The sequence below is a fragment of the Panonychus citri genome, unplaced genomic scaffold (assembly GCF_014898815.1).
Source record: "Panonychus citri isolate SS breed McGregor unplaced genomic scaffold, ASM1489881v1 Contig00141, whole genome shotgun sequence".
Lineage (NCBI taxonomy): Eukaryota > Metazoa > Arthropoda > Arachnida > Trombidiformes > Tetranychidae > Panonychus > Panonychus citri.
Window position 1 is genome coordinate 3,167,051 of NW_026515546.1, and position 26,782 is coordinate 3,193,832.

Here is a 26,782-nt window from a genome sequence, read left to right on the forward strand (position 1 = left end):
AAAGATAATAAATTAGATCAAATCAATATAATGATTAGAGTGCAAAGACTAGTAATTTATCTGATTATGTGTACATAATAATTTAGCAAATGATGGAAACAAATTATTGTGATTTACTTTATTTAGACAATCAAAGTTTTACCATCACTTTGGTTGTGTGTGATCAGGATCATTTATTTGTTTCCATGAAAATGACCAACATCAATTATTATCATCAAACTGAATCAACTAATTTCCCATTAACCTTTTATCATTGTTTCCATTGGGTAACAATTGCCAAACAATTAACAGTTACAATCTGTTTCAATTCAGTTTAACTGTTAATCACATTTAATCAACTCTTTTTTGTTTCTTCTTCTATTATCATTATCGTTATTACCTACTGAGTCTGATAATCATCATCATCATTTGCATGATGGTTATGATTATGTTCAGATGATGAAGCTAATCAAAAATAATCATCATCAACATGAAAATCCTAGATAATTGATTGAGTCTGTTAACCATATACACGATAATTTAGATATATAACTAAATTAACTTTATTATTATTAACCAGTGATGATAATAAAAAGTAAATTACTCACGAAGAGTGAAAGTTAAATTGAGTAAACAATTACGGAGGCAAACATTTTTCCACTTTAAACAATTTAAACTAATCAGCTGTTGGTCTTAATTTTATCAATCAAATTAATCACACTCAAAGGATATAATTTATTCATTACAATAAATGACAAAACACCAATGACAACAATTGATTTAAATTGTTGATATTCAGCAGATTATTTTAATCTTAATAAAAATTTACTTCAGTTTTGTATTATTATGTTAATCAAGTTGATTAACAATTTAAATAACTAATAACAATTCACCTCGAGAAAGAAAAATAAATTAGCACTTCTAATGAATGAAAACTATTAAAACAACAAAAAAAGTTATAATAACAATAATCAAGTTAATCATTTCCATCAAAATTAACATGATAATGATTAAAATTAACTCACTTAAAATGTTTACAATGAAGTGATTAAAATTTATGGGGAAAAAATAAAGAAAAAGACAATTAAAACTGATGATTAGATTAAGATGATGGTTGAAAGCAAATTAAAATGAAGTTAATTGTGAATCTTACAATTGTTAGTATAATGATTATACTGATTATTGATTAAACTACAAATAAGGTTAATTTAAATTGTTGACTAAATCTGATAGTAAATATTAAATTGGTTCAACATCAATTGGAAACTAACAATCAAACTGAATCAAATTTAATAGTTGAAACTTATTCTTGTGTAAAATTGAACAATCAAGCAATTTAATAGTAACAATAACAACAGTTAAGTGCAAGTGAGTGAGTTAAATGTGTTACCAATTGGGAGAGATGATAAAATTCAAGAAGATAATCAAGATAAGTGAGAAAATACTTCAAGGGAGTGGGTGGGGAGGGTGAGGCTCATCATCAGGGTGGGAGCAGAGTAAGTGTCAGGATTGTCATGGTAATAATATTATTTTTGCTTGGACACCATTTTTTCATGTAATTTTATCAAGAGTATAAATTGTCTCAATGAGCAATTTAACAGGAACACGAAAATGATGATAATCAATTGTTCAAACAATCAATAGTTTCTCATACGAGTCTTTAGATTAAATAATATGAATAATATAAAAAAAAATGAAATAATCAACAAGGAATTGAGGTGAAAACATGAGACGAGGGAAAATTACTGTTGATTATGTTTGCGTGTTTTTGGTTAACAATTAACCATTAGAAAAGGTGAATTAAATTGCTTACTTATTGTTGGTTGTCATTGAAGGTATTGCGGTGACACAAAGGATTCGTGAATTACAAACACCATTACATGAGGCGACTGTTGGTGTTGGGTGTAAGGTGAGTATGCAAACTTGACCTACGTAACCGTCTGAGTTACAGATCCAAATATCTTTCAAATTGTATTGATTGTAACGAAGGGTGGGCGAGGCACAGGTAAATTGTAGGCCAGCACGAGTTTTACGAATTGGAAGGCTGAGTAAAAATTCTGGTGGAAGTTTCTGATTAGAGGACATGGCGAGTCTTTTCTTTGCTTCGGTTAACGCTGATTCCCATGTGGATCGTTTCTCGGTGCTGGGAAACATGATCGTTAGATTATCGACAACTTCACTGCTGAGAGCAAATAAAAGAGAAGAAGAAGAGAGAAAAAAAAATCATAAGAGGGAGAAAAAAAATCGACAAACAATAGAACTTTTCAGTCTCTAGACTGTAAAAGGAGCGAAAAATCAATGAGATGATGATGATGATTTCTTCCTTTCATCATCATGAACACAGATAATAAACAATAAATGAAGGCAACTGTCAATAAGGGTGGGAAATAGCATGATTTCAGCTACGGAATTCAAGCCATGGAATAAGAAAAAAAAACTTTCTCTTCTTTGATTGCTTACTCTTTACTCTATCTCTAAGGATGCTCACTGTTCACACATTCTTTTTAGGGAATTCAGTCAATAGTAATGATGATAATCATCATAACAATGGTAATAATGATGATAAAAGATGATGGTGATGATAATAAATGTGTAAACGTAAAAAAATACATATCCACATTTATGGACTTTGAAAGGTTGTAAGGTAAAGTTAACCAGGTAAAGGTTTTCGTCTACAAAGGTTTTGTTTTCATCTTAATGCTCTTGCAAGGTTAATGGTTTTAGAGATGATGTTGATTGATAGGATGATGATGATGATAATAAAAAGGATGATAAACAAAAAAAAATCAAAGACAAAAGGTAAGATATTGAGTTAACTTTATCTCCATCTTTGTTCATTATTCTGTTCTTACTGGATTGAGTAATAGTATATTTGTGATGGTCATTGATTCACATTCATGAATCTCATTAGGTTTATATCATTTTTATCATGCAACCTTTTTGTTTGTTCACTGAATTGATTTGATTGTTTTCATTTCCTATTCATGTTTATATTAGTTTTCACAAAGTAATAAGTAAACTTGGCTTATTGATCAGAAAGAGTGGGAGGAAGACGAGGGATGAGAGAGATCCAGAGAGTGGACAAAAGTGATACAATGGTCAAGATTATCAAAGATTTACGACTTACGGACTGGTCACTTGAAGTTCAAGTGATAATAATTGGGAATCACTTGTTTGTTTTTCATTCAAATGTTTGGTTACGTTGTTAATTAAATCTTTAAGAGCTTCATCCAATGTCTGAAATGAAAAGTATAATTAATAGTTAATTTTGATATTCTTATTATCATATAAAAAGGATTAGTCAAACAATTAACTCTCGTAATGATCAAGTAAATTTGTTGGGTGTTGGTTTAATTGTTGGCAAGTTAAATTTACTTGTTTACAATTAAAGTGTATATGTTTGATTTGTTTGATAGTTTTTTAATATCATCGATAATTATGATTGATCAAATTTTAATTTCTACTTTTAAGATGTTAATCATGACTGATTACTGTTTTCAATCAAAATTAAACACTGGTTGATCAAGTTGATTACTCAGGTAATTGTTTTGGTTTTGTTTTTTCATCTCAATCATTTTTTTTTCACTATGAAAGAAATGAACTTATATCTTCATTTAACTACTACGATGAATAACTAACGGTAATAATCAAATGTAATTGATAATCTTACCTGGTGGGAACAATTAAGGTTACCCATAAGATCATTAATTTGATTAAGAGTATTTAGATCTTCCTTTAGATTGTCAATTTCTTTAATTGTTTTCCTCAGGTTACCATCGTTTCCTCTGGTAATGTCAATCGCTTCCAGTGGAAATCGAGTTAAATATTTATACTTGTTTCCTTCGAGAGCGGCCAAAGGTGAGGGACTGGACGAAGCGGAGGAAAACTTCCGGGTGGCACCTCCTTTTTTCTTGATACTGGTGATCAAAAGTAAATCTGAGAAGAGGAAGAGACATCGCTCCTTCTTGGTTCCAAGGCCTCCGGGTATAGATACAAAATCGAACCTTATAAAGGTTCGATCAGTCGAAGATAACTAAAGAGGCAAGGAAAAAAAAGAGTTTAAACATTCAAGTTAATTGCTTCTAATTCCGTGAATCAATTGAGTATCATGGAAACTACCAAAACAAACGCATCTGATTGATTGGATAATCTCACTGATTGTTAAGACAATTTACCCTTGAAACAATTGGATTAATATTGTAAGAGTTAAATTGATATAAAATCAAAGTATCAATATATTATCCCAATCAACGGTAAGATTGTTATTAAGTTGAGCGAGAGAGAGTGAGGATAATTGTAAAAGTGACATTTTATCAATTGTTTATTGATAGTCTAAGTTAATCGACTATTAAATGGACTTAAGTTGTTTCAAAGAATTACTCTCATTTTGTTTGTTTTGCTTCTCTCAGTGATTAATTAATTAATTAAGTGGAGTAAAAATTAGCTCAACAATCAGTTAACTACTTACATCAATAACACCTTCAATATAATGTTCAATATCCTTAACCTTTTGAGACATTTGCTCTTGTTCAAATGCTTCTCGCTCCATCCGATTGATTTTCATGGCAAGTTCATGAACTTCTTTGAGACCAAGAAATAGAAGCTGATAATCAGGATGATCAACATTCGTGTGTTTAATTAACTCCTACAATTAAGCCAAAAATTGAACGAATCAAATGAAAAACGATCCCAACCAACACAAAAGTTACCAATGTAATCGCATGTAAATGAATGAAGAGAAAGAATTGATTAGTGAAAAAGGTTTAAATTGTTCACTAATTGTGATTAAATTAATTACTTACCTTAAGTAAAAGCTCATAACGAGGTACACGTTGAACAGGCATAATTAAAATAGCATCCAAACTAAGTTTTCCTTTGTGTTCCCGAGACATATTCTGATTGTTAATTAACAATTAAAAAAGATCCAAGGATTAAACAGAAAAGGATACAATTAATTATCTACTTTTAACCGTTGACCTTTAATTATAATAATGGATAAAACTTTTTACTTTGAAAGAGTTGCACTAATCAACTTGATAACCATAATAATAATCAGATGAACTAGATTAACTAAAGCAATTTGCTTAATTGTGACTGTTTCATTTGATAGCTATTAAGGTGACCATGATTTTCATCACAATCAATCAACTAATGGCAATTTATGTTAATTTGATTTGATTATGACTTGCAACATGGTGATGATGGTTATTAAATTAAATTTCAATATTTAAACTAATCATTAACAGTTAAATTAACTTTAAATTGTGCCAAGAAAATTATGTAAACATCAATCAATAATGTGGTAAATTAATTAGTAGTTAAAAGTTGTTGAAACGATTCAAATTTGATGAGGCAAAAAATTATTTGAAAAAAAAGTAAATTATATTAATTGTTAACGTTAATTGTAAACATAGATATTGATTTTAGTATTTACAATTAACTGTTATACTGGAAAAGTAATGATAAAAAAAGGGTTAACACTAACAATTAATCAAATTCACTGAAATCAAAATGATCACAAGGATGAAATTGAACACAATTAAAGTTAATTGTCCAGCCAGTAAATAGTAGATTGCAATAAAAAGTTAAATTAATTACTCTCATTGAAATTAAAATTGATAATCATCAGAAACAATTAACTACAAGTGTAAATATGAAAATTGATTAAAATTTAGGTAAACAAAATGAGGTGAAAAAAGTTTTCATTGTCTGAAATCAATTAAATGTGATAATTAACTAAATGTAAACAAAATTTGATTGTTTACCGTTACTTAATTGTCAGAATAAACTAATCAATAGTTGAATTATCTGGTAATTTGAATTTTAATTAACTTTCTTACCTCTAAATATCGGGCGAACGCTGGTTTAGCTTGGATTGCTGATCTAAGTGCTTCTTTGGCTATTTTCCAATTGTTAATAAAAGCTGTATAAGTATCGATAATTGGTTGTTTGGTAAACTAATTGATTGAGAAAAAGAGAAACAATTAGTTAATTAAGACGATGATTACTGGATTAAAGGTTGATGGTTAAACTCACCGCTTCAACAAAAACATCACCAATCTTTTGCTTTGTATCCCAATTGGTTAGTCGTTGTTTCAATATCTCCAGGAAATCTTCATGATGTTTCAGTATTTCAGGGATTTGGTAAAATATGAGATCAACTAGATTACTATCAACAAGGTGTGAGTATTCAGGAGACTTCAATGGTTTCATATATTTCTGATTAGTAATTAAGAAAAACAAAACAAATTAATAAACAATCAAGTGAAATGAAAAAAAAATATTCACCATTTGGTTTTGTATTAAATTGGAAAAGGAAAAACTAATCAATTGATTCATTTGATTTTTTTTACGATTGGGAAACGTTTTAAATGAGTAATTAAATTGAGTTTGTTTCTTAATTAACTATTTCAAGTATTATAATCTCAGCTTTATGCTAATTGTAATACTTTCATTGGAACTGGAAATGTGAGATTAAACATTTTCATTAGTTGGTTAGAAATCAACTAATCAGTTGATTAGGTTAAGTAGTGAAAAAGTTAATTTAGTTGCATAGGTAACGTGTTTTAGTAATTGGAAATTCAGTTTAATCTGAATAGACACTTTAATTGTCTCAACTTCAATTTGAATGATTGTGAAACATTAACAAGATGATGGTGGAAAATAAATAATAATCATGACATGATGAAGATTATTAAGATAAGGTAACATAGGGCAACGATCCTTATGAGAGTTACTGAGAAAAATTCAATTCCAGTAACTCAGAGATTCCCATGAATTTTATCATCAAGATGATAATATATACTAAACATTACTGTAAACATGAAAAATTAATAATCTTGTGTACTAAGATGATGATGATGATTATGAAGATAAACCTTTAAATTGTTTAATAGCATAAAGAAAACCTAGAGAAAGAGATGAGGATAACTTTGCATCATCTTTACTCCATTTAACTTAATGAAGATGGAGAAGATGAAAATGAAGATAAGTCAGATGATGAAAGGGTAAGAGAGAGAGAGAGAGAGAGAGATGATCTTGACTAAGCTTAACTTTTTTTGTCAACTAAGTTTCATGATTACCTGAGGATGAAGATTAAGATCATGACAAGTTAACCCGAAAGATGAAGGAATTGAAAGTTAATTTTTTTCCGAATGAATTAACAATCAACAATTAACATGATAAAAGTATGAGAGTTGATTAATTAATTGATTGTAACCTGTCATATGTTGAATCATTTATTGATTAATGATTACAATTTGAATGGGTTATCATATTTGCATATGATGATTAATCAACTAAATTTATCTTTTTTTTTCTCCAAAATAATTAGTTCATTTTGGATACATGGTGAAACTTCATATTTAAATCATTGAACTGAATCAACCTTGAAATTGAACTTTTTTTTCTTCTTCTTGTTTTCTTTCTTATCCTTTTGGATGATATCCGACCATCTATATGCAGGATGTAGTTTTTCATGGAGATCATCATGAAATATCATATATTCAATGACAAAAGTGAGTCAGCTTGACATTGATGATATTAAAAATTCATGCAACAGAATTTCATCTTAATTCTGAGAGGGATTTTTTCCTTCTCTATCCTTCACTCATCTAGTTTAAGGTGAAAGTTGAGTTGGTTGAATAATTTATATCGTTTTCGGGAAACAGTCAACGAGTTGATTGTTAGAATAGTTCTAGAAGTATTTCTGTCAATTAATAATTAGAGAATAGTAAATTAACTGTAATTCAGTTGGAGAGAGAGAGAGAAAGAAATTGTGGTGTTTTTTACTATTTCACAGTCAATCAAATTGTTCACCTTTTCACAATTAATGTGATAAGCTTACAATCAATCATAAGAATTGAAATGTTGTATCGACAAGATAACTACAAAGAATATATCTCAATATAATCTTGATTAATCAAGTGAATATTTAGATCACAAATTGTCAAAAAGAGTTGACAGTAGTATTAATAGATGAATGTACCAAGAAAATATATAAAAGAAATTGAAACAATCAATAAATTCCAGATTCTTTTCATTAATAAAGATCCAGGTTATTGAATATTTCTTAGGGAATATTGATGGAAAGCTAAAGAAATTAATGGAGAATAATTTGATTCCATGTTAATCAATGTGCATCATTTAGATTCGTTAATTGGTTAGAATTTAATACAAGATCGATGGATAAATAATTAACTGTACCCAAAGAGAAAATATAAATTAACACTTACATTGACAAGCATTTGAAGTGATTCAAGATATGATTTCTCTGTATCATAAAGTTCACCAACAACATGAGTCCGTGTATCCTGTAAATGGGATGAAAGAAAATCAATATAAACAATTAATATCACAGAGAAATAGATGAATTGATTATGAATAACAATTAACAAAAGGTTTAGAAAAAAAAGTATGATAACCAATTCAAGGTAAGAGAACATGTTGAACATTGAATGAGGTTGATTAAGGAAAACACTGAATCTTAATGATTGTTTTTGCTTTTGTTTGATTAATCTTCCAAACGAGTAAGAGCACATGAGTTAATCAAATACTGTTAAGATTTACACAGAATAGAAAAATATAAACTTAGAAAGAGAATACCTGAAATTCACAAGAGAAAATAATTAAAGAAATGATTGCAAATTGATACCAATAATGATCCAGATCAATAGAAACAAATATCAACCATTAGAAAGAAGAAGAAAAAAACAGAAAAGGAAAAAGATGAAGTTACAAAATTCACCATAGAGAGAGAGATAGGGAGAGGGAGAGAGAGAAATACAACATTATAAGGTTCACAGGTAAATGGTTGAAACTGTTACCAATAATATACATGATAAGTAGATATTCAGGTAAAGAGATAAATTAAATTATTAAACATCAATTTGTCAACATTATATAACAGGGAGAGAGATGAGAGTCTCTCTGAGTGACAGAGCAGGAGAAACAAAAGGACAATCAATAATTATATTATCACAGAGAGAAAGAGAAAATATAAAGGAAAATGTAAAATTATTGGTTGGAGAAAATAATCAATTGGAATGTAATTTCTAATCATCAATAAACTATAATAAATTAACAGAAATTAGATTATATATTTTATATAGAGAATACACAAGATACACAACATTTACCTGGACCAATTTGAAAGAAAACACATAACACATACAATGGAAAATCAATTATATCATTTGAAAGAGAAAAGAAGAAATTAATTTAATTGTGTAATAAAGAGAAATTAATTTAAATCAAGAAGCGAAAAAATAACATTGTGATTGATGAGCAAGAGGAACAAATTAGTGAACAATTAACCGAATGAGTTAAGAAAAAAGAGAAAAGAAAATAAAGAAAAATTGAAATTCGATCAATTCCTATTGGTCGTTTGGCTTTTGTTCGTTTGGTAGGGAAGACAAAATGGCGAATCAATTGTTTTGATTAAAAAGAGAGAATTAGTTTCGTTTTAATTTGTTAATTTCTTTTCTTTCTCATTAGTTGATTGTTTTAATTTGTGTTTTTGTTTCTCTTCTTCTTCTCCTGTTGATTGTGAGAATTTCGTTTAATTATCTTTACCTCTGCTAGAAAATAAATATCAGTTCCAAGAGTGTAACGCCGGTTAAATGAATATTTGTTCAACTTATCGGCTATCCATGGATCGGATTGAGCTCTTTTGGAAAATCTTTTGGACATATGGTTAAATATGGAGCAATAATTTTTCGATATTGAAGTTGGATTAATTGCTGTGGAAGTGTTGCTGACTGTGTTGACAATTTCATTGTTAACTGTTGGTGTTGATTTGGTTAAACTAGAGGCAACCCATTCGTAATCAACAAGAGATAAACCAGTTGAGGTATTTATTGGATGTAAAGGTAAATTTTGGTGATGGGAAGCGTTAAAATTTGCTGTTGCAAACCCTGGAATTGGTAATGAGATTCTTGGCGATTTGGGTATGGGCACATTACTTGATGATGATGATCCACTTCCACTCAAAGGAGATGTTGATGATAGTGATTTAGGTGATTTATCACGGAAAAACGGTCTATGGTCATCTTTAAACATGTTCTCGATTTACACACAATATAAACTCACACTAATTTTGATCAATTTAATCCTAATGGCAAACAAGGAATCATATTTGTTATTAACTAATGGAAACTTTGGAATGTATCAAAAAGCAGTGTAACCCATTAGGATGAGGAAAACACATCAGTAAAAGAGGGTAACCAAAAGGTATTCAAAAGAAAGTGTAACATTAACACAGTTAAATACTTCCAAGGTGTTAGTGTAATCTTTTTCTAGTGAGAGAAGAAGTGAAAACATTGCCTAAGGTAAGTGAACAATTAACTTAGATTAAACTAACATCACCATAATTAAATCATTTTAACACAAAGCCGACTTGAAGAGATAATTAATAAGTTGATTGAAGAGTAAAAACAAAAATTTTATTCTCTCATAATGATAGATATTGAGAATGACAGTTAATTGTTACTTTTGTTGTCGATCATGTTGATATTGAGTTAACATTATTGTATAACCACCAAATCAACATCACTATTGTTGTTATTAACTCTGTTGATACTTTTGCTTGTTGACTGTGTGTGTAAGTGGGTAAAGTGTTGGATGAGAGATTAAAGGTTGAAGAAAACTAAGGAATTGAAATTATCATTCTAACCTGTGTCTCGACTTTTTCTGTCTTTAGCCAATAGACAGATGATGATGATGATGATGATGATGATAAGGAAGGAGAGAAAAGAGAGAAAAAGCAAAGAAAACATACTAGAAGTTCAGGAGATTGCTCATACTACAAAAGAATATAAAATAAAAGAGTAAAGTAAAAGAGAAAAAGATTTACAGCTTATTGGATTTATAATGAATACCTTTTTTTATTATGTGAACAGTTACAAGTTTTATCATCATCATCATCATCATCTTATTTCTGATGATGATACACAAGCAAACAGAACAAAAAAGCCTTTGATTTGACATGTTATAACTGATGAGAAGATAACTTTATGTGTGTGTGTATCTATCTACAGGGAGGTTACACCTTGTTTCTCTCTCTCTCTCTCGCTCTCTCGATGTGTTGTTACTTGATGACAGTTTCAGTATATTTCATTTCATTTTATTTTCTATTCTCCAGAATAAAATGTTTCCATGTTTTTATCATCTTTATCATCATTAACATCATCATCCTCATCCCTTTTCTAATAGCATCTTCTTAGAATCAATGCTTTCTCATGCATTCATTTGTAGTAATAATAATTTGATTATTTACTTTTATTTCTCAATTCCCCTAGTATACAATTAACTTTTTTTCTTCTCATTCATCATTACTGATGATTAATATCCTTGTCATCAACTATTTACATTTTATTTTGTTAAAATAGGCCTTCAATTAGAATCGATACAATCCAAATAAACAAATATACTCTTCTTAAATAATCAATTAAAAATGTTTATTCATTAATCAACAGATGAATTAATTAAATTATTATACAACCAATGAGATGAAAATGATATTCAACAGTTAATGTTAATCGAATGCAATTCTCCTTTGTCGTTGATTATGTTATCATCTATTAATAATCAAATCAATACTTAGCAACATTTATATGTATTTATAATCAAAAATCAAAATCCAATTGGGTTAAAGGTTAACACAAATGTGATTATTGAAGATTGACATTAACAGATCAATGTATGAATTTTGATTTGTTGTTTTTCACTTTCAATGTCAAACTGAATCAAATTTAACTTGTTATTATGCATTGGTAACAGCTAACCCAATTTCTCATTGTATTGTAATGATTATTTTATTAATCATTCAAGTGTAACAATCAACAATTGAACACTTTTCATTTCTAATCAAAATATATCATAAGCAATCGTGTATACGAATAATTTAACAATCAAATTATTATTATCATAACAATAGATTCAATGATATTTTATCACAATTTGAAGGTTAACAACTTTGGATTTTGTGATTTCTAGTTAACAATCGAAGATGTTAATTGTTTCATCAGTATCATAATTAATCTTTTAAAAAATTAATCATTTCGCTGATTATTATTAATAAACATATCAAACTATCAACTATCGTCAATCAAAAAACTGTTGTTAATACCGTTTTAATTGTGATATAATAATAACTTATCAATGTTTACATTTTGCTTCAGTCTATTAATAAACAATTAAAGGTTTTCTCCTGATATCTTATAACAATTAATTAAAGTGTAAATTGTGGCGTTGAATTGTTCACTGTTACATATAATTATAATTTTGATCAAGTTATGATTATGATAATACAAGATAATTTATTAAGGCCACAATATAATCACTTAATTATCATTAATAAATTTGATTGAATATAAATTTTTGAAAAATTGTTTGAAAATACTATTGATATTATATTGAGAAAAAAAGGTAAATTGGGAATTATAATGAAAATTTTGTTCTAATTATAATTATATGTGTTATTTATATTAATCAAGTGATGTGATTAATGATTAAACTGATCAAATTAATTTAAATTACAATCTACATTCAAATATTGTCATCAATATAACGAAGCCGATAGTTATAATTGAGAGATGAAAAAAGTTGAGGCTATGATGAAGATAAAGCGATAAAGTTGAGGCGACTTGATTAAAGAAGAAGATAAAAGATGATGATAAGTGGATGACAATAAATAATAACTCTAAATCAAAGGTTTGTTATTGAGATGATGATAATCAATAACGATAAAACCCCTGAGGCGGTCAAGATGATGGAGGTAATGATATTGATATGAAAACATATAACAATTGAAAGATAAGATTGATAAGATGAGAAAATCATTAAATGTCAATTTACTTAACTGATAAGTAATCAATTCTGATTGGAGTATTTTAGATAAACAATTAGCAATAAAACTTATGATTGAAAAAAGAATCAACAAAAAGAGCGGGAAAAATTGAACAAGATGGATAACAAGTTATTCCTTATCTTCATCTTCATCTTTATCATTTTTTGAAAAATCTTCTCATCATAAGAATCCTCTTAATCCATGTAATACTTTTCTGTCTTCAATCTTGTTTTGATATTAATTGTTTACTCATTTAATCTCTCTCTCTCTCTCTCTCTCTCTCTCTCTCTCTCTCTCTCTCTCAGTACTCCATCATCTTTATTATCATCATGGTTACGACAGGATGAAAATTACGGTTACGATATCAATTTTTTTCTTTAATCCAATTGTCTGTAATATGATATGACAAGCCACTGAAAAAATGATTTAAGTTTTCAAACTCATCATCTTCATCTTTATCCCTTCAATCAAGCTACATCGTCACCATCATCATCAACTTGTTCATCATAATCATCATCATCAGGATAATCTTTTCTCCCCTCAATCCATTTAACAGTTGACTTAACAGTTATAGGAATCGGTAATCAATTTGAATTATATTTCAAATTTTTCAAACTTTAATCTTTTTTTCGTATGTTAATACACAATAATTCATATTCATGATAATACATGAACTAAGTTGATGAATTATCATCTCTTATTTTTTTTTGCTGATGCGAATTTTCGGATTTTCTAAGCTCAAATCTTTATATTAATTACTCTCTTCTCATGGTCTCTTCCTGATTTTCCTTGATGAGATAAAAAAAATTACTACTGTACTTTTTTATTATTACTATGATGATGATAATCAAGGTAATAGAAATGAGAATTAGTAACAAAGTGATATTTGAAATAGGATAGCGAAATTATTAGTTCTTAACCTGTCAAACTTACGTTTTAATCATAATTTGATAATGATAATTAATGATTAAGTATCGATATTTAAAATTGTCTCAAAATTTTTCAAAATTTTGTCAATTTCTTTGGATTAAGTTTAGTTAATTATCCTAAAATAATTATCTAAAGTAAATATTGATTTTAAATAAGAAATAAAGAAAATTTTATCCTAAGAATTAAACTATTTTAAAGCAGGAAAATGATGACTGAATTGAGAAAAATATTGTATCCTGTTAATCACTTGTTGATCATGTAGATGATATAAATTTTCATTAAAACTATGAATATAATGATCATCATTAAATCACAAAATCTAACATAAAATAAGGTTGATCATGTTAATCTAATAACAATCCACTAAGCTATTTGTTTTCTTCATCCTTTTTTTTCATCTTCTAGGTGATGATGAGCATCATCATGTTAAAAGAATGAGAAAAGAAAAAGGGTAAAACAAATCATCTAAGTTAATTGTTATCAGAAGATGGAAAGAAAAACATAAAAGAGGATGAAAGGATGAAGATGAAGATGATGGATACAATAATAAAAATACTGAAGATTTATAATGGAATGAGTTGATCACGTCTTGAGTGAATCTTTCAAAGTTCATTGTCAAACTATTAATTCAACTGTAATGAAGTTAATAAGAGTAACAAGTAACAGAGAAATATTTCTCTCCCTTCATTATCATCTCTCTCTCTCTCTCTTGTTTATCCTGATCCTTCTTTTCCTCAATATTTTTATAAGAAGAAAACCAAATGCATCAATGAGAGAACAGGTAACCATCCTTATTTTTTGAGTTCAGGGTAACAAGTATTCCTTTCATTGTGTTACTGTTAACAAGAGTTTGACGATTGAACCCTCAAGGGTTTCTCTCCATTTCTTATTACAACATTACAATGGTTCTTTTCCTTTTTTCCTCAGTTTCTTTCTCCTTTTTCTTGGAATTCAAAGGTTTTCGGTGATTTTTTGGATTCTTCTTGTTCTCCTCATTTAGGATTTCGTTAATATTGTTTCCGATTTTCCTCGAATCCATTGGAAATTAACAAATCACTGATTCTTTCAAGAATCTTTTGTTTTTTTCTCTCCTTTTCAAGTTAGTTTGCTTGTGTATTCGTTGGTTTTCATCCACTGAAACATTAACTTTTTTTTCTCTTTTCATCCTTAGGTTAATCATCGGATTCACATTGATTTACTTTTAACTAATAGAGTATATTATGTAACTGACGTTATAGATAAAAGAAAATTCAAGATCAAGATAGACTCAAAGATGGAGGAAAAGAGGGAAAGGTAACAATTTCCCGCTTTTCTTATTACATGTTTATGTTAACATGAATTGTTGAGTCACTTTTCAAGTGGAAGAAAATAAAAGCCATTCAGATTGATGGAAGAACATGAAATCGGCGTGAATTTTAGGTAAACAATTGACAAAGTATCACAAATATTGATGAGTTAAGTTGATTAATTGTAAATTAACAATCTCTCAATTTGTTGCCAACCAGTTTAAGCGGATAATCATTAGAGAGAGAGAGAGAGAGAGAGAGAGAGAGAGAGAGAGAACAAATTTTGACACAGTCTCAACCTTTTTTTAGAAGGTAATCTTGTCTATCCAAAAATGACACATAACTTAAACGGATCTTCTCAACACAATTTAGGGCAAACATTTAATTTAAATGAGACAAATCAATTAAAAGAGAATCAATTTAAACTAATTGAGATTAATTTTCTTTCATTTGATAAAACAAATCAAAATTTTTCTTCTCTTTTTCTTATTCCATTAGGTGGAGCCACATCTCGATCAAAGATGTTTGGATCCATAGGAATCGAATCCCTGATTCATTTATTTCGATTAAAAAAATTTTCGATTGATAATTTTTCTTTCGCAATTCTTTTTATTGATCTAAATTGTTGTATTCTAATTTGATTACAGATTATAGTTTATTATATGTTAAGTATGAAACTGATTGACGTTCGATAATCAAACTATGTCAACATGTTAAACATCTAGAGAGTTTAAGAGACAACACCTTAAGGTGTCATCTTGTGTTCATCTCATTTGGTCAACTGATTGTCAATCTTCATGACTTTGTTAATTGAACTGGATTAAGTCTGAATTTTTGGAATCTCTTTTTCTTGTTCCTTCAATTGGTATTGACTTTGGATTGGATTGCGTAAAAAGAAACAGTAAAATCGCCTAAAGGTGTTATTGTGGTGAGATATTTATATAAATGGTTTTTAGGTGACACATTGATGGAGTCTGAGAATCAGTGAAAATTGAGACAACTTGAGATCTCTTTCTGATTTTGCTGATTAAAAATGGCGACAAAATATTTGTCAACCTCTATTGATATTACGTAATAATAATGGAATAACCAATGCAACTGATAAATAAGCTCGAGGACAAATACAATCCACCGGTGGTGATAATGTTTATGGTAAACAATTAGAGAAACTGTTTTTATAGGAGAAACGCAACCAATGGAGTTCTTGACCGGTTTATGGACAGAAAACCTATTAACAAAAGATTGACCCTTCCATGGACCTTGGATCAATCATCTGAATATTTATGGTATCATGTTACTTGAATTTGTATTTGAACACAAAACAACTGATGGAAAAAAAATCTCAAGATAATTGCAATTCTAGGATAAGATGAAGGAAACAACTTATTGAAAAGGTATCAGTTAAACTAAAAGATCTATTGTTTATCCACCTAAATAACAATCTTATTGTTTTCTTTAGATACGATATATAATTGATGGAGACTTCAACTAACAGTAAAAATGAACAACAGGAATACATACAATCTGAAGGAGGCAATGGAACTGGAAGAAGACACAAAAGAGGAAAAGAGATTGTAAATAAAAGCAGAAACTCAATACAACTTTTATCTGGATATCTATCGTTTCTCCGAGTAATTTACAGATCCAATTTCAAAGGAATTCATTTTGATTTCAACTCTCAAGGTGATGATAAACTTGAGGATAACCTGAAAACAAAGATAATTGAACAAATGATGAGGTCAGTTTGACAATAAAAGGGATAACCAATGATAAATATTACCTTGCAACACCCATGAGGTAATCAAGTAATCAAAGCTTACAACTTTTGGATTGTTCAATCATCAAGGTGACCACTAATCATAAGCTTAAACAAATTGTATTCCCTATTAACCCATTGAAGCTTTTTTGTCAACAATTAGATTTGCCAATGTTTTATGTAATTGTCAATCATTCAAATCATTTATCACCACGTTATCATCAGTTATATACATTAACCATTCTAATTATACAATTGTGATGATTGTTTACAACTGAATTAATTTGGGTTAACACTAAACGAAATTAATCATCTTGTAAGCCACAATCTAATTTAATGTGGTCATTTGTATTGATTGTCATCTCTATTTTCTGATTGTAATTTTATTTTTTCCTCTTCCCATTTAACATACTAATTAATGATAACCTTAAATCACTTTTATAATTAACATTATAAAACTAATCGATTAACAATTAACCTGACCAAACGAAAAGCAGAAAAAAAAAGAGAAGCAGTTATTATCTTTTTCCTATCCTAATTCACTGAGTATTCAATGTGTGATGGTGGTGGTGGTTAATTAATAATTAATTCAGTTGGTAGTAAAAATTTAATAGCAATCAACTAACCTTCACAGAAAAACACTAAATGTTAATTGTCCACAACAAAATAATCATTAATCTTTAACCTTAATCACAACCAAAATCACTGTTGAGACTTGTTGAGCCATTGATTAATCACAATTTCAATTATGATTAACAATTAACCAAATCAACAATTTATAATAATTGATTAACGTATTTTCCCCTAAACGTTATTAATGATTGTTTCCTCTTTTCATGTTCTTATGTTTAATTACAGGTCAATTTGTTGATTTAATGTCATGCATATGAAATGAATTGGTATCATACCGATTACGGAACAATTAAGGACAACAATTGGAATGATTATTAATCGGAAAAGGAAACTTACAATATGCTTTTTGGAGAAAATACTTCGTCTAAAAGGATCGGATGAACCACGATTATGATTTGATTTATTCCATCTTCCAGTTGATTCTGATTCACTTGAAATCTGATTGATCAGAGATTCTTCTTCCGTTTCCGGTAATTGGCTCATCAGTGGATCACGATATTTAACTGAACTTGTTTCACTTGTTGTCGTTGTTGTTGTTGATGATGATGATGATGAGGAGGGTATCGGTGAAGATGCTACCTGTTTATTTGAAGATAATGATAAGGTTGATGATGATGATGGAGGAGGAGGCGGTGGTGGAGGTGGTGGAGGTGGAGGTGGTTGTTGTTGGGTTAAGTTGCTTGAATATGATGATGGTGATTGATTGTGAAGATGATGAAGATGATGGTGATGATGATGATGATGTAATGATGAGACATCAATCGATGGGGTTGACACACGAGCTGGACTTTGATTGGTGTCAAACTCACAAATCTCCGATGAAACTGTTAATAAATGAACAACAATTAAGATAATTAAACCAATGGAAACTTTTACAAGGTAATAACAACATTGATCATAATAATAATAATTACAATTAACTGATAATAATAATATGTGAATCAATTTAATATCTTGACATGAAATTAGATTATTATAATTGATCATTTCACATTGATAAGGAATATATAAAATATAAATAATCCTTAATCAATGATTAACAATATTAATTCACAACCAAACATTTGGTCATTGAAATTGCAATTTAGAAACTAAATTAGATTTGACAATTTAAACAACTAATCAAAAATTATGATGATAACAGCGTAAGTATTTACTATTTATAAAAAAAAAGTGCGAAACCTTTGATCATCTGATTGAGAAAAAAATATATTTCAATTGATTGATTGATACGATAATTTGATTTAATGGTGATGATAACAGCAATTAAAACTAAACAGTAAAAATTAAATGAATCAATTGAATTTGTAATGGTTTTAAAAAGGAGAGAAATAAAAAAAACAATTTGATTGTTGTGTCCAAAGTGTATTGATGGTCACTCGTTAAATCATCATTCTAATCACATGAATGGATCAATATTAATTGATGATTAACAATTATAACACATAAGTGATTTGATAACAACAATTGATAATAAACATGATGATGATGATAATGATTAAATTGATTACAACAGGTAAATAGGGAGATGATGAAGATTTTAGGTTAAAAAAACAGGTAACATTGAGTGATTATTATTAAAGAAAGAGAAAAGATTATAGATGATTAGGTGAAAAGAAAGAGACTAAAGAAAGATGATGATGATGATGATGATAAAGATGATGAGGATGATGAAGAAAAGAAATAAACAAAAAGCTGATGATTAAGAGAGAGACTGAGAAAACTGTAGTTCGTTGTTGATTATCAATTGTTAACATTATAGATGAAGATACGATTCTTGTTGAGTGAATTGTTGTTGCAATCAAGATGATTACTGATCATCTAATTAATCAATCAATTAAAACAATTCAAAGGTAACAATTAACAACCATTAACGATAAACCTAAAAAACTGGTTAACTTGACAATCAAATGATCAACAAGGAAGATGAAAGAGAGAGAGAGAGAAAGAGAAGATGAAATTTGTATTCCATCAATACTCAGGTCAACAAATCTCTCTCTCTCTCTCTCACTCAGTTTCGTCTCTTCATCATCCTCATCATCCTCATCCATGTTTCTCTTTCTTTATCCTCTTTCTTTTTCTCCTCAGCATCTTTTGATTCAATCCAACAGCATCACTTGGTTACCATTGGTGATAAACAGTTAAAGGGATTGTATTTATATTTACATCTTCAACAATTTAATCATTTTCATCGAAAACAATCAAATTTAATTAGAATTTATTTTCACTGTTAGTTGAACAATTAACTTTAATAGAAAAGCCATTATGGTTTATGATTAAATCTAATTGTGAGGCGAAACAATCAAAGTAACAAATTATTATGATATATGTTGCGATGATATAATAATTATGATGATTAAAAAAAATGAAATTAAATTAAATGATGATAATCATAATTATGGTAACGATGGTAATCAAGTTAATTGCAGTTAAATTGTTACCTTTAGGTGAATCTAATGAATGTAAATTATTTTTTTATTTGTTTCTTTCTTGTTTGTGTGTGAGTGTTTTAACCTTTTACAATTAACAATTTGGTTAATTAATGGTTAACTTATATTGAATTTAATTCCGTTGTAATAATTATTGTATGATTATCATCTTAATCATCATCAGGATAATCCTCTCATCTTATAAGTTTCGTTGTCTTGATTATCTTTCATCTTTAATCATCCCTTTACAGATTCTCATTGTTGGTTGATTGCCAAAATTATTTTTGATTAACTTCAACCAACGATGTGTTTAAATTGTTTATGTTTTTAAACAACAATCTAAAAATAAAATTAACTTTATGAGCTTTTTAATCATTTGAGAAACACTGATTTAGCCAGACCTAAATTTCATTTACAAAATTAGAGCTTAATTTTCATTAGAATCAAGTTAATTAACTAACGATTCCAATTGATTTATGTAATTGTAGAAACAATTTAATACTGATAATTCATAAACAACAACAGTTAATTGTTTATTAATAACAATCTATTTCATGATAAATATTGTTGTTGATGAAACAAATCAACAATTTAATTATCAAGCTATAAAAATTAAATCATAAGCAATCATTTAATCAGCAGTTAATATCAACAATTAATTTGATGATTAACGGTATTTGTTGGTCAATTTAAGTAATAATAATCAGCCCATTATTAGTGTAACAATTAAGTGGTTAAATACATTTTGATTGAAAATTAAAATTGATTATCATGATTAACTTTGCTGGAATTGTTAGTAGATGAAAATTAACTAATTTCAAGCCAAAAAATACTCAGTTGATTGAGATTAAGATGATGATGATGATGATAAAAGTCCGCTGGCTCCTAATCAGCAAGGTTAATTGTTGGTTGACTATTTTAAGAAACTAAATTAACTTTAATTTCTCAATTATTTCATCATCTCTCCTCCATCATATTGAATTTAAATGATGAGGATGGAAATGTTTTCCTATGTAAAGATATTAAAGTTAATCAATTGTAATCATCGTGACTCATTTAATTGCAATAAACTAAATTCAATTATCAATTAAGTTAATCAACTTGTTGATGAAGGAGTTAATCCAATGAATTGATCATCATCTTAATTACAAAATTTATGAACATAAATCCAATAGATGGATAATAATTGTGATAATAACAAGATAATGATAAGATATTGATTGTAAGTTGATTGCTAATATTAATAAATTGTTGAGATTAAGACAAAAATGATTAGTAAATATCACGAAGATGATTAAGATAATGATAAATACGCACGAAATCAATTGGAATCATCTTCATCATCTTAATCATCATAATAATCTTAACATGATTAACCAAATTGAACCTTAATCATGATCAAGGAAAAACAACAAATTGGTTAATAAAAGTTTTCAATATTTTTCACAAATAAATTGTTCAATTAAAACAAGATTAAAACAATTGATTTGTTGAGCTTCCTAAAGATTACAAGTGATTACAATTAAATACACAATTAACAATTACTTTGTAACATTAATTGTTTAAATGAAAAGCATGATTAATGTACTTGTGTGAGTGGACAGTCACTCAAATGATTAGTTGATTAATTGATCCTTTCAATTTAGTTTAATTGTAGTTGTTGATGTTTTGATTTAATGATAACCTGTTGATAGTTAAAACATAATATATTAAAATATATGTAAACAATTAACAGTAACACAACATTGATTGTCAGTGAGAAATTGTCATTTAAAAACATGATTATCATTCAATTTAATTTGGTTAAACTTGATTAACTTTTTCCTTTTAATCATAATCAAACTATCGTTGATCATCATAGTAAAAAGGTAACAAACTAATAATTTACCTGTTAGTTTGTTAACCTACACAAAGTTAATTCAAGAAATAAAGTTATCATCCTAATCATTATCATCATCAACCATTTAATTTAAATTGTGAATCATAAACATCATATCTGTAAAAACCTCATTGATTATCATCATCATCTCAACCCAACCCAACTCCTACTCTCATTTAAAAATTAACTAATCAACTAACTATTGGTAACAAGTTACAACAACAACAACAGCATCAACCTTAATCATGATGATAATTAAATGGTTGTAATATTTATATTTAATTGTAAAAAAAAATCATAACGATAATAATAACGATTAAGTTAATTTAAACTCTAACACTTTTTTTTAAAAGCCTTTTAAATTATCAATATCATCAGAATCAATTTAAAAAAAAAACTCATGTAAAATTAAATTGTACATTTTAAATATAAGATGAGATCAATTATCAAACATCCGACATCATCTTCATCCTTTGAGTATCATCATTCATTTCAATGTAACAACAAAGTATTAATAATAATAATACTCATGTAATCATGATGATGATCAGATCAATATGATGATAGTCATGATGGTCCCTCATCACTTAGTTTGTTTTCCTCCATTAAACTTACAGGTAAAATTTTTAAAATCGATGGACTCAATTTTATCTGGGAGCACAAATCAATTATATAAATGAAAGTTATCATCATCATCATCATGAAAAACCTCATCATGATGATAATATTTATAAATATGTGAATGTTAATCTACTTTAAGGCAGAGGAGTTAAAATGTATTTCCGATAATGTTCAGTTTCTCAAGGTATCTTATCATCATCATCATGAATGAAAAGATGGAGTTTTTTTAAATAATAAGAGAGAGAGAGAGAGAGAGAGAGAGAGAGATGACATTTGGACTGATTGTCGAGAGTGAGAGAGTTGTCATCAATCATCATTGTAAGGGGATTAGCCATCACACTTTGTAATATATTAACTTTCCCTCATTTTCTTATCTACCACGTGTCTATTGTTAAACCACCTTCAATGTTAACCCTCAATTAAGATATAAATAGCCACTCAATTGTCCTTCTTAGTTAGTTGTTAAAAAGTTATTAGTTAATTGTTAATTGCTTAATTACTCTCTCTCCCTTTTCTAAAGTTGTTCAACCTCTGATAACCTCTATTTTTCCCCCACCTTAATTCACTAATTCCAGTTCGTTTACTAACCCATTGAATTTAAATAAAACAATTTCAACAAAGTGTTAATCAAAAAGTAAAGCCTTCACCTTAGTATTAGTTTCCTCTCGGGATCCCTTAGTATGGGTTGCTTGCTTGCAAATATACTTATCAAATTGGTGGAGATGCCTCTGCTGATCTAAAGTGAAAGTTTCTCTTCATTAGGCCTACAAGAATCTTCAAAGAAACACCTATAAGTGAGCTTCGGTTTACCCAAAAGCTCAACTCTGCGATTCCGACACTTTTAGGTCTGTTGTGTTAGAGGGAACAAGGTCCTTGTTCCCCTAACACTCAACCTTCTATTGTTTTTCGGTGGAAACAACCACAACTGTGTAAAAAGTGTTCAGTGAAAGTGGGATAAAAATATCTAAAAGGTTCATCATGTTTTGTGAAAACAACTACAGAAAATCACCAACAACTCATCCAAAATCATCAAAAGAAAACATCACCAGAAATGAACTGATTGGCATTGCCATCGACTGGGGTGTGAATAACCCAACACAGAAAGCAGATGAAAAGTTACAAAGGGAAATCTGGGAAGCCCAGGTTATCCAGAAAATGTTTGAATTAGATGGAGAAGAAGTTTCTCCTGAATTTGGAATCGACTCCAAGAGAGAGTTTCCAGTTAAATGGATGGACGGGATCGAGTTAAGGAAAATTGGCCTTGACTTCGAGTCGCTCATCACTCTCATCAGAAATAAAATTTACCAAGTTGAGCGCTTTAAAGCGTATACAAAGAAACAGATCGAAGAGGATCTGGATCTTCCCCCTGCAGTAGCCACTTTATTGGCCAACAAATATTCCTCAATGGAATCAACAATGTTAAACAATCTAGAGAGGCTCAACCTCCAAGAAAAAGAAAAGGTAATGAGTTTCGCCCAACAACAAGCCCTAAAAAGAATCGATAGAAAACGATGGCCCAATAAGGAAAAACAATCGTTTACCGATTTCATCAAGTCCTTGGAGTGGGATCTAAGGACCTTAGACCCCTCCAAGGGCTCATGGATAGAGCACACGACCGTGCTTCTTGAAAATGAGGCAAGAGAATTTGCCGAACAATTAAATTTATCTTCACCCTTCATTCAATACGACGAGTGGAAGGAAAAATTAATCAATTCAACAATCACATCGAGTGAAAAAGCTGATGCGATCTACAACACCGTACAGAAAAGGTATGATACACGTTACGATCCGAGAGATCACTTCCGAAAAATTGAAACTTCCCTGAAAATTGTATATCCTGAGGCCTCAAGTAAAACCTTAGCCCTCTTAATGTTATCTTCTTTACCCTATTATCTTCAAAATGAAATAATTCCCGAGATTATTAATCTCGATATTGAGACAATTAAGGCCAAAGTGATTGGTCATTGGCAAAGAAATAAAGCCAAAATGGAAAGTAAAAGGTTACGACCCTCACAAGGTCAAGAAAATTCAAATTCAGGTTGGAGGTCAAATGGTAAATCACCTTCACCCTCACCTTCATCATCATCTAATCCTAAACCCAAATGTAATCACTGCAAGTCCTCAACTCATTCTGAAGAAGATTGTTGGACCAAATATCCCGATAAAAGACCAAAAAGAGATCAACAAAATTCTGTCGCTAACAAGGCTAACAACGTGGAAGTTGAAGAGCAACTTAGTGATGGTAGCGTTAATACAACGCGATTAATAGCTAATAAAAATAAAAATGGTTCCTCGGAAAAAGTCCGTCATCCAATGATCACCTTTAAAATTAATAACATCCAAATTGAGGGAATGTTTGATACAGGAGCGTGTACCTCCCTGATAAGCAAGGACCTTGCCGTCAGGTTGGACTTGCTCGCGTATCCCTACAACCTCAAGTTCCAGTCTGCTAATCAGAATATTATCAACTGTAATTGGTTTGTTCCGTTAAAGGTTTACAATGGAGATGAACCTAAGCTTTTAACCGCCTATGTGATAGATGGTCTATCGAACGATATTTTACTTGGTGAGAACATCATCAAGGCGACACATTTGGTAATTGTCGCAAATGGTTTAAATAAGCCTTATTCATTGAGACATGGTAGTCTCGATAAAGCTTATAAATTGAAAATTGAAATTCCTAATTTAAATGAAATTGAATTGCTGCTTCAAACATGGTACAACACCAATTATGATCTGAGTAAATTGGTGAGGTTGGGTCAAAAGGACCTTTGGACCCGACCTCAAACTCATTCACCAGATCAATCATCATCTCATTCAACAACAAATTATTCACAAGTTCATCAACAGAGTGATAGTGAAAATAAACTTAATGATCATCAATCGATAAGTGAAAAAGTTAATCATTCAATCAATCAACAATCAAAAGTCAAACTATTACAGATTAACACATTACGTGTTAATTACATCAACTTCTTTCGTGAACATTACGAAGAAGATTCACCTTTACTCATCAATCGCATCGAAGAGTTTCAAGATACAGTGATTGACCTTCCTGAAACAATTAACAATCTCGATCAAAGATTGTATCAACAAATTAATAAAGAGCTTAGTCAAGCTGAAAAACAACAAATTCATCAAGTCTTGTTAGAGGAAAAAGGATCTTTTTCCTCAAACAAGTTCGACCTCGGTTGTGTTCCGGCCGAATTCACCAAATTTAAAATTGACATTGGTAACAATGTGATTCCTAAGTGTCGACCCTTTCGTTCAAGTGAGAAAATGAGGAACGAAATGAGGAAAATAATCAACGAATTTAAAGAGAATGGAATTGTCGAAGACTCGGATGTTGGTGGTGGAGCCCCAGCGTTTGTTGTCCCTAAACCTAATGGTACCTGGCGAATGGTAACCTCGTACATTCAACTCAACAAATTAATTGCTAAAAGAAAATTCCCCATGCCCAATATCGATGACGCTATTAATCAGCTCAAAGGTAACAAATACTTCACTACATTAGATCTTGCTCAAGGTTACTATCAATTAGAAATTCCCGAAGAGGAAAGAGACAAAACAAGTTTCGTGACCGAGGATGGTTGCTACCGTTACAAGCGCCTACCTATGGGTCTGGCCGATGCACCTTCTTACTTTCAAGAGGTCATCAACAAAGTTCTTGGAGAACTTAAATACACTTGCTGCTTTGGTTATTTCGATGACATTGTCATCTATGGTAAATCTATTGATCAACTCTGTGACAATATGAAAAAGGTCATTGGAGCTCTAAAAATTTTTGGTTTTAAAAATCGTATCGAAAAGCTTCAAGCTGGAGCAACGGAAATTGTCTGTTTAGGCCATTTGGTCTCTGGTAAGACAATCAAACCTGATCCTAAGAAGATCGAGAGGATCAAGGCCCTTGATCCTCCGACTTCTCAAAATCAAGTGAGATCGCACCTTGGTTTATTTAATTACTTTTCTCGTTTCATTGAAAATTATGCTAAAATTGCTGCACCTCTACAAGAATTAGTCAAAAATAAGTACAAAGTCCTTCCGTTTGCAGTGAAAGGCGAACATTTAGAGAGCTGGATAAAGCTCAAAGAATCGTTAACAGAAAAATGTCTTCTAACTCATTTCTATCCTGAAAGAGAAACCGCAGTGCTTGTCGACGCTTCTGCTGTTGCAATTGGTGGGATTTTAACCCAAAAAGACGAAGAAGGAATATGGAACCTGCTTGTAAATTACAAAATACATGTATAAATGGCATACGACTTGCCGTCGTTCATGCTTGCAGAAAGTTCGCTCATTACCTGCGGAAATTCATCGTAAAACTGATCATCACGCGTTATGTGAATTAAAGAAAACAATTCAAAGTTCCAAGGATCATGAGATGGCATGATCTCTCAGAATTCGATTTTGAGATTCAATATCTGA

The 26,782-nt window shown here is 29.6% G+C and overlaps 1 protein-coding gene and 1 long non-coding RNA gene across 8 annotated transcripts in view; one reads left to right on the forward strand and one right to left on the reverse strand.

Annotated features, from left to right (window-relative positions):
• LOC128395219 (rho guanine nucleotide exchange factor 17-like) overlaps positions 1-26,782 on the reverse strand; it is a 37,302-nt gene that overhangs the window by 2,195 nt on the left and 8,325 nt on the right. The window contains exons 1-10 of one of the 6 annotated variants that reach the window (XM_053355619.1): positions 18,614-19,408; positions 17,768-18,255; positions 8,214-8,291; positions 6,016-6,198; positions 5,820-5,936; positions 4,782-4,874; positions 4,448-4,624; positions 3,650-4,012; positions 3,107-3,216; positions 1,793-2,161 (exon numbers count right to left, since the gene is read on the reverse strand). In XM_053355619.1, coding sequence (XP_053211594.1) covers positions 1,793-2,161; positions 3,107-3,216; positions 3,650-4,012; positions 4,448-4,624; positions 4,782-4,874; positions 5,820-5,936; positions 6,016-6,198; positions 8,214-8,291; positions 17,768-18,255; positions 18,614-18,623 — 1,988 coding nt within the window. In that variant the 5' untranslated portion in view covers positions 18,624-19,408. Of the gene's footprint in view, positions 1-1,792; positions 2,162-3,106; positions 3,217-3,649; positions 4,013-4,447; positions 4,625-4,781; positions 4,875-5,819; positions 5,937-6,015; positions 6,199-8,213; positions 8,292-8,402; positions 8,543-9,116; positions 9,508-9,552; positions 10,046-17,767; positions 18,256-18,613; positions 19,409-26,782 lie in introns of those variants that run through there. The other 5 variants (XM_053355618.1, XM_053355617.1, XM_053355620.1 and 2 more) reach the window with 5 other exon arrangements.
• Positions 10,175-17,334, forward strand: LOC128395232 (uncharacterized). 2 transcript variants are annotated; one of them, XR_008326548.1, is made up of 6 exons: positions 10,175-10,307; positions 13,132-13,406; positions 14,684-14,855; positions 14,928-15,049; positions 15,541-16,436; positions 16,502-17,334. It is a non-coding gene; the product is annotated as an uncharacterized LOC128395232 (long non-coding RNA). The 2 variants fall into 2 exon arrangements; XR_008326549.1 differs by lacking the exon at positions 13,132-13,406 and having other exon boundaries at positions 10,184-10,307; positions 16,502-17,326.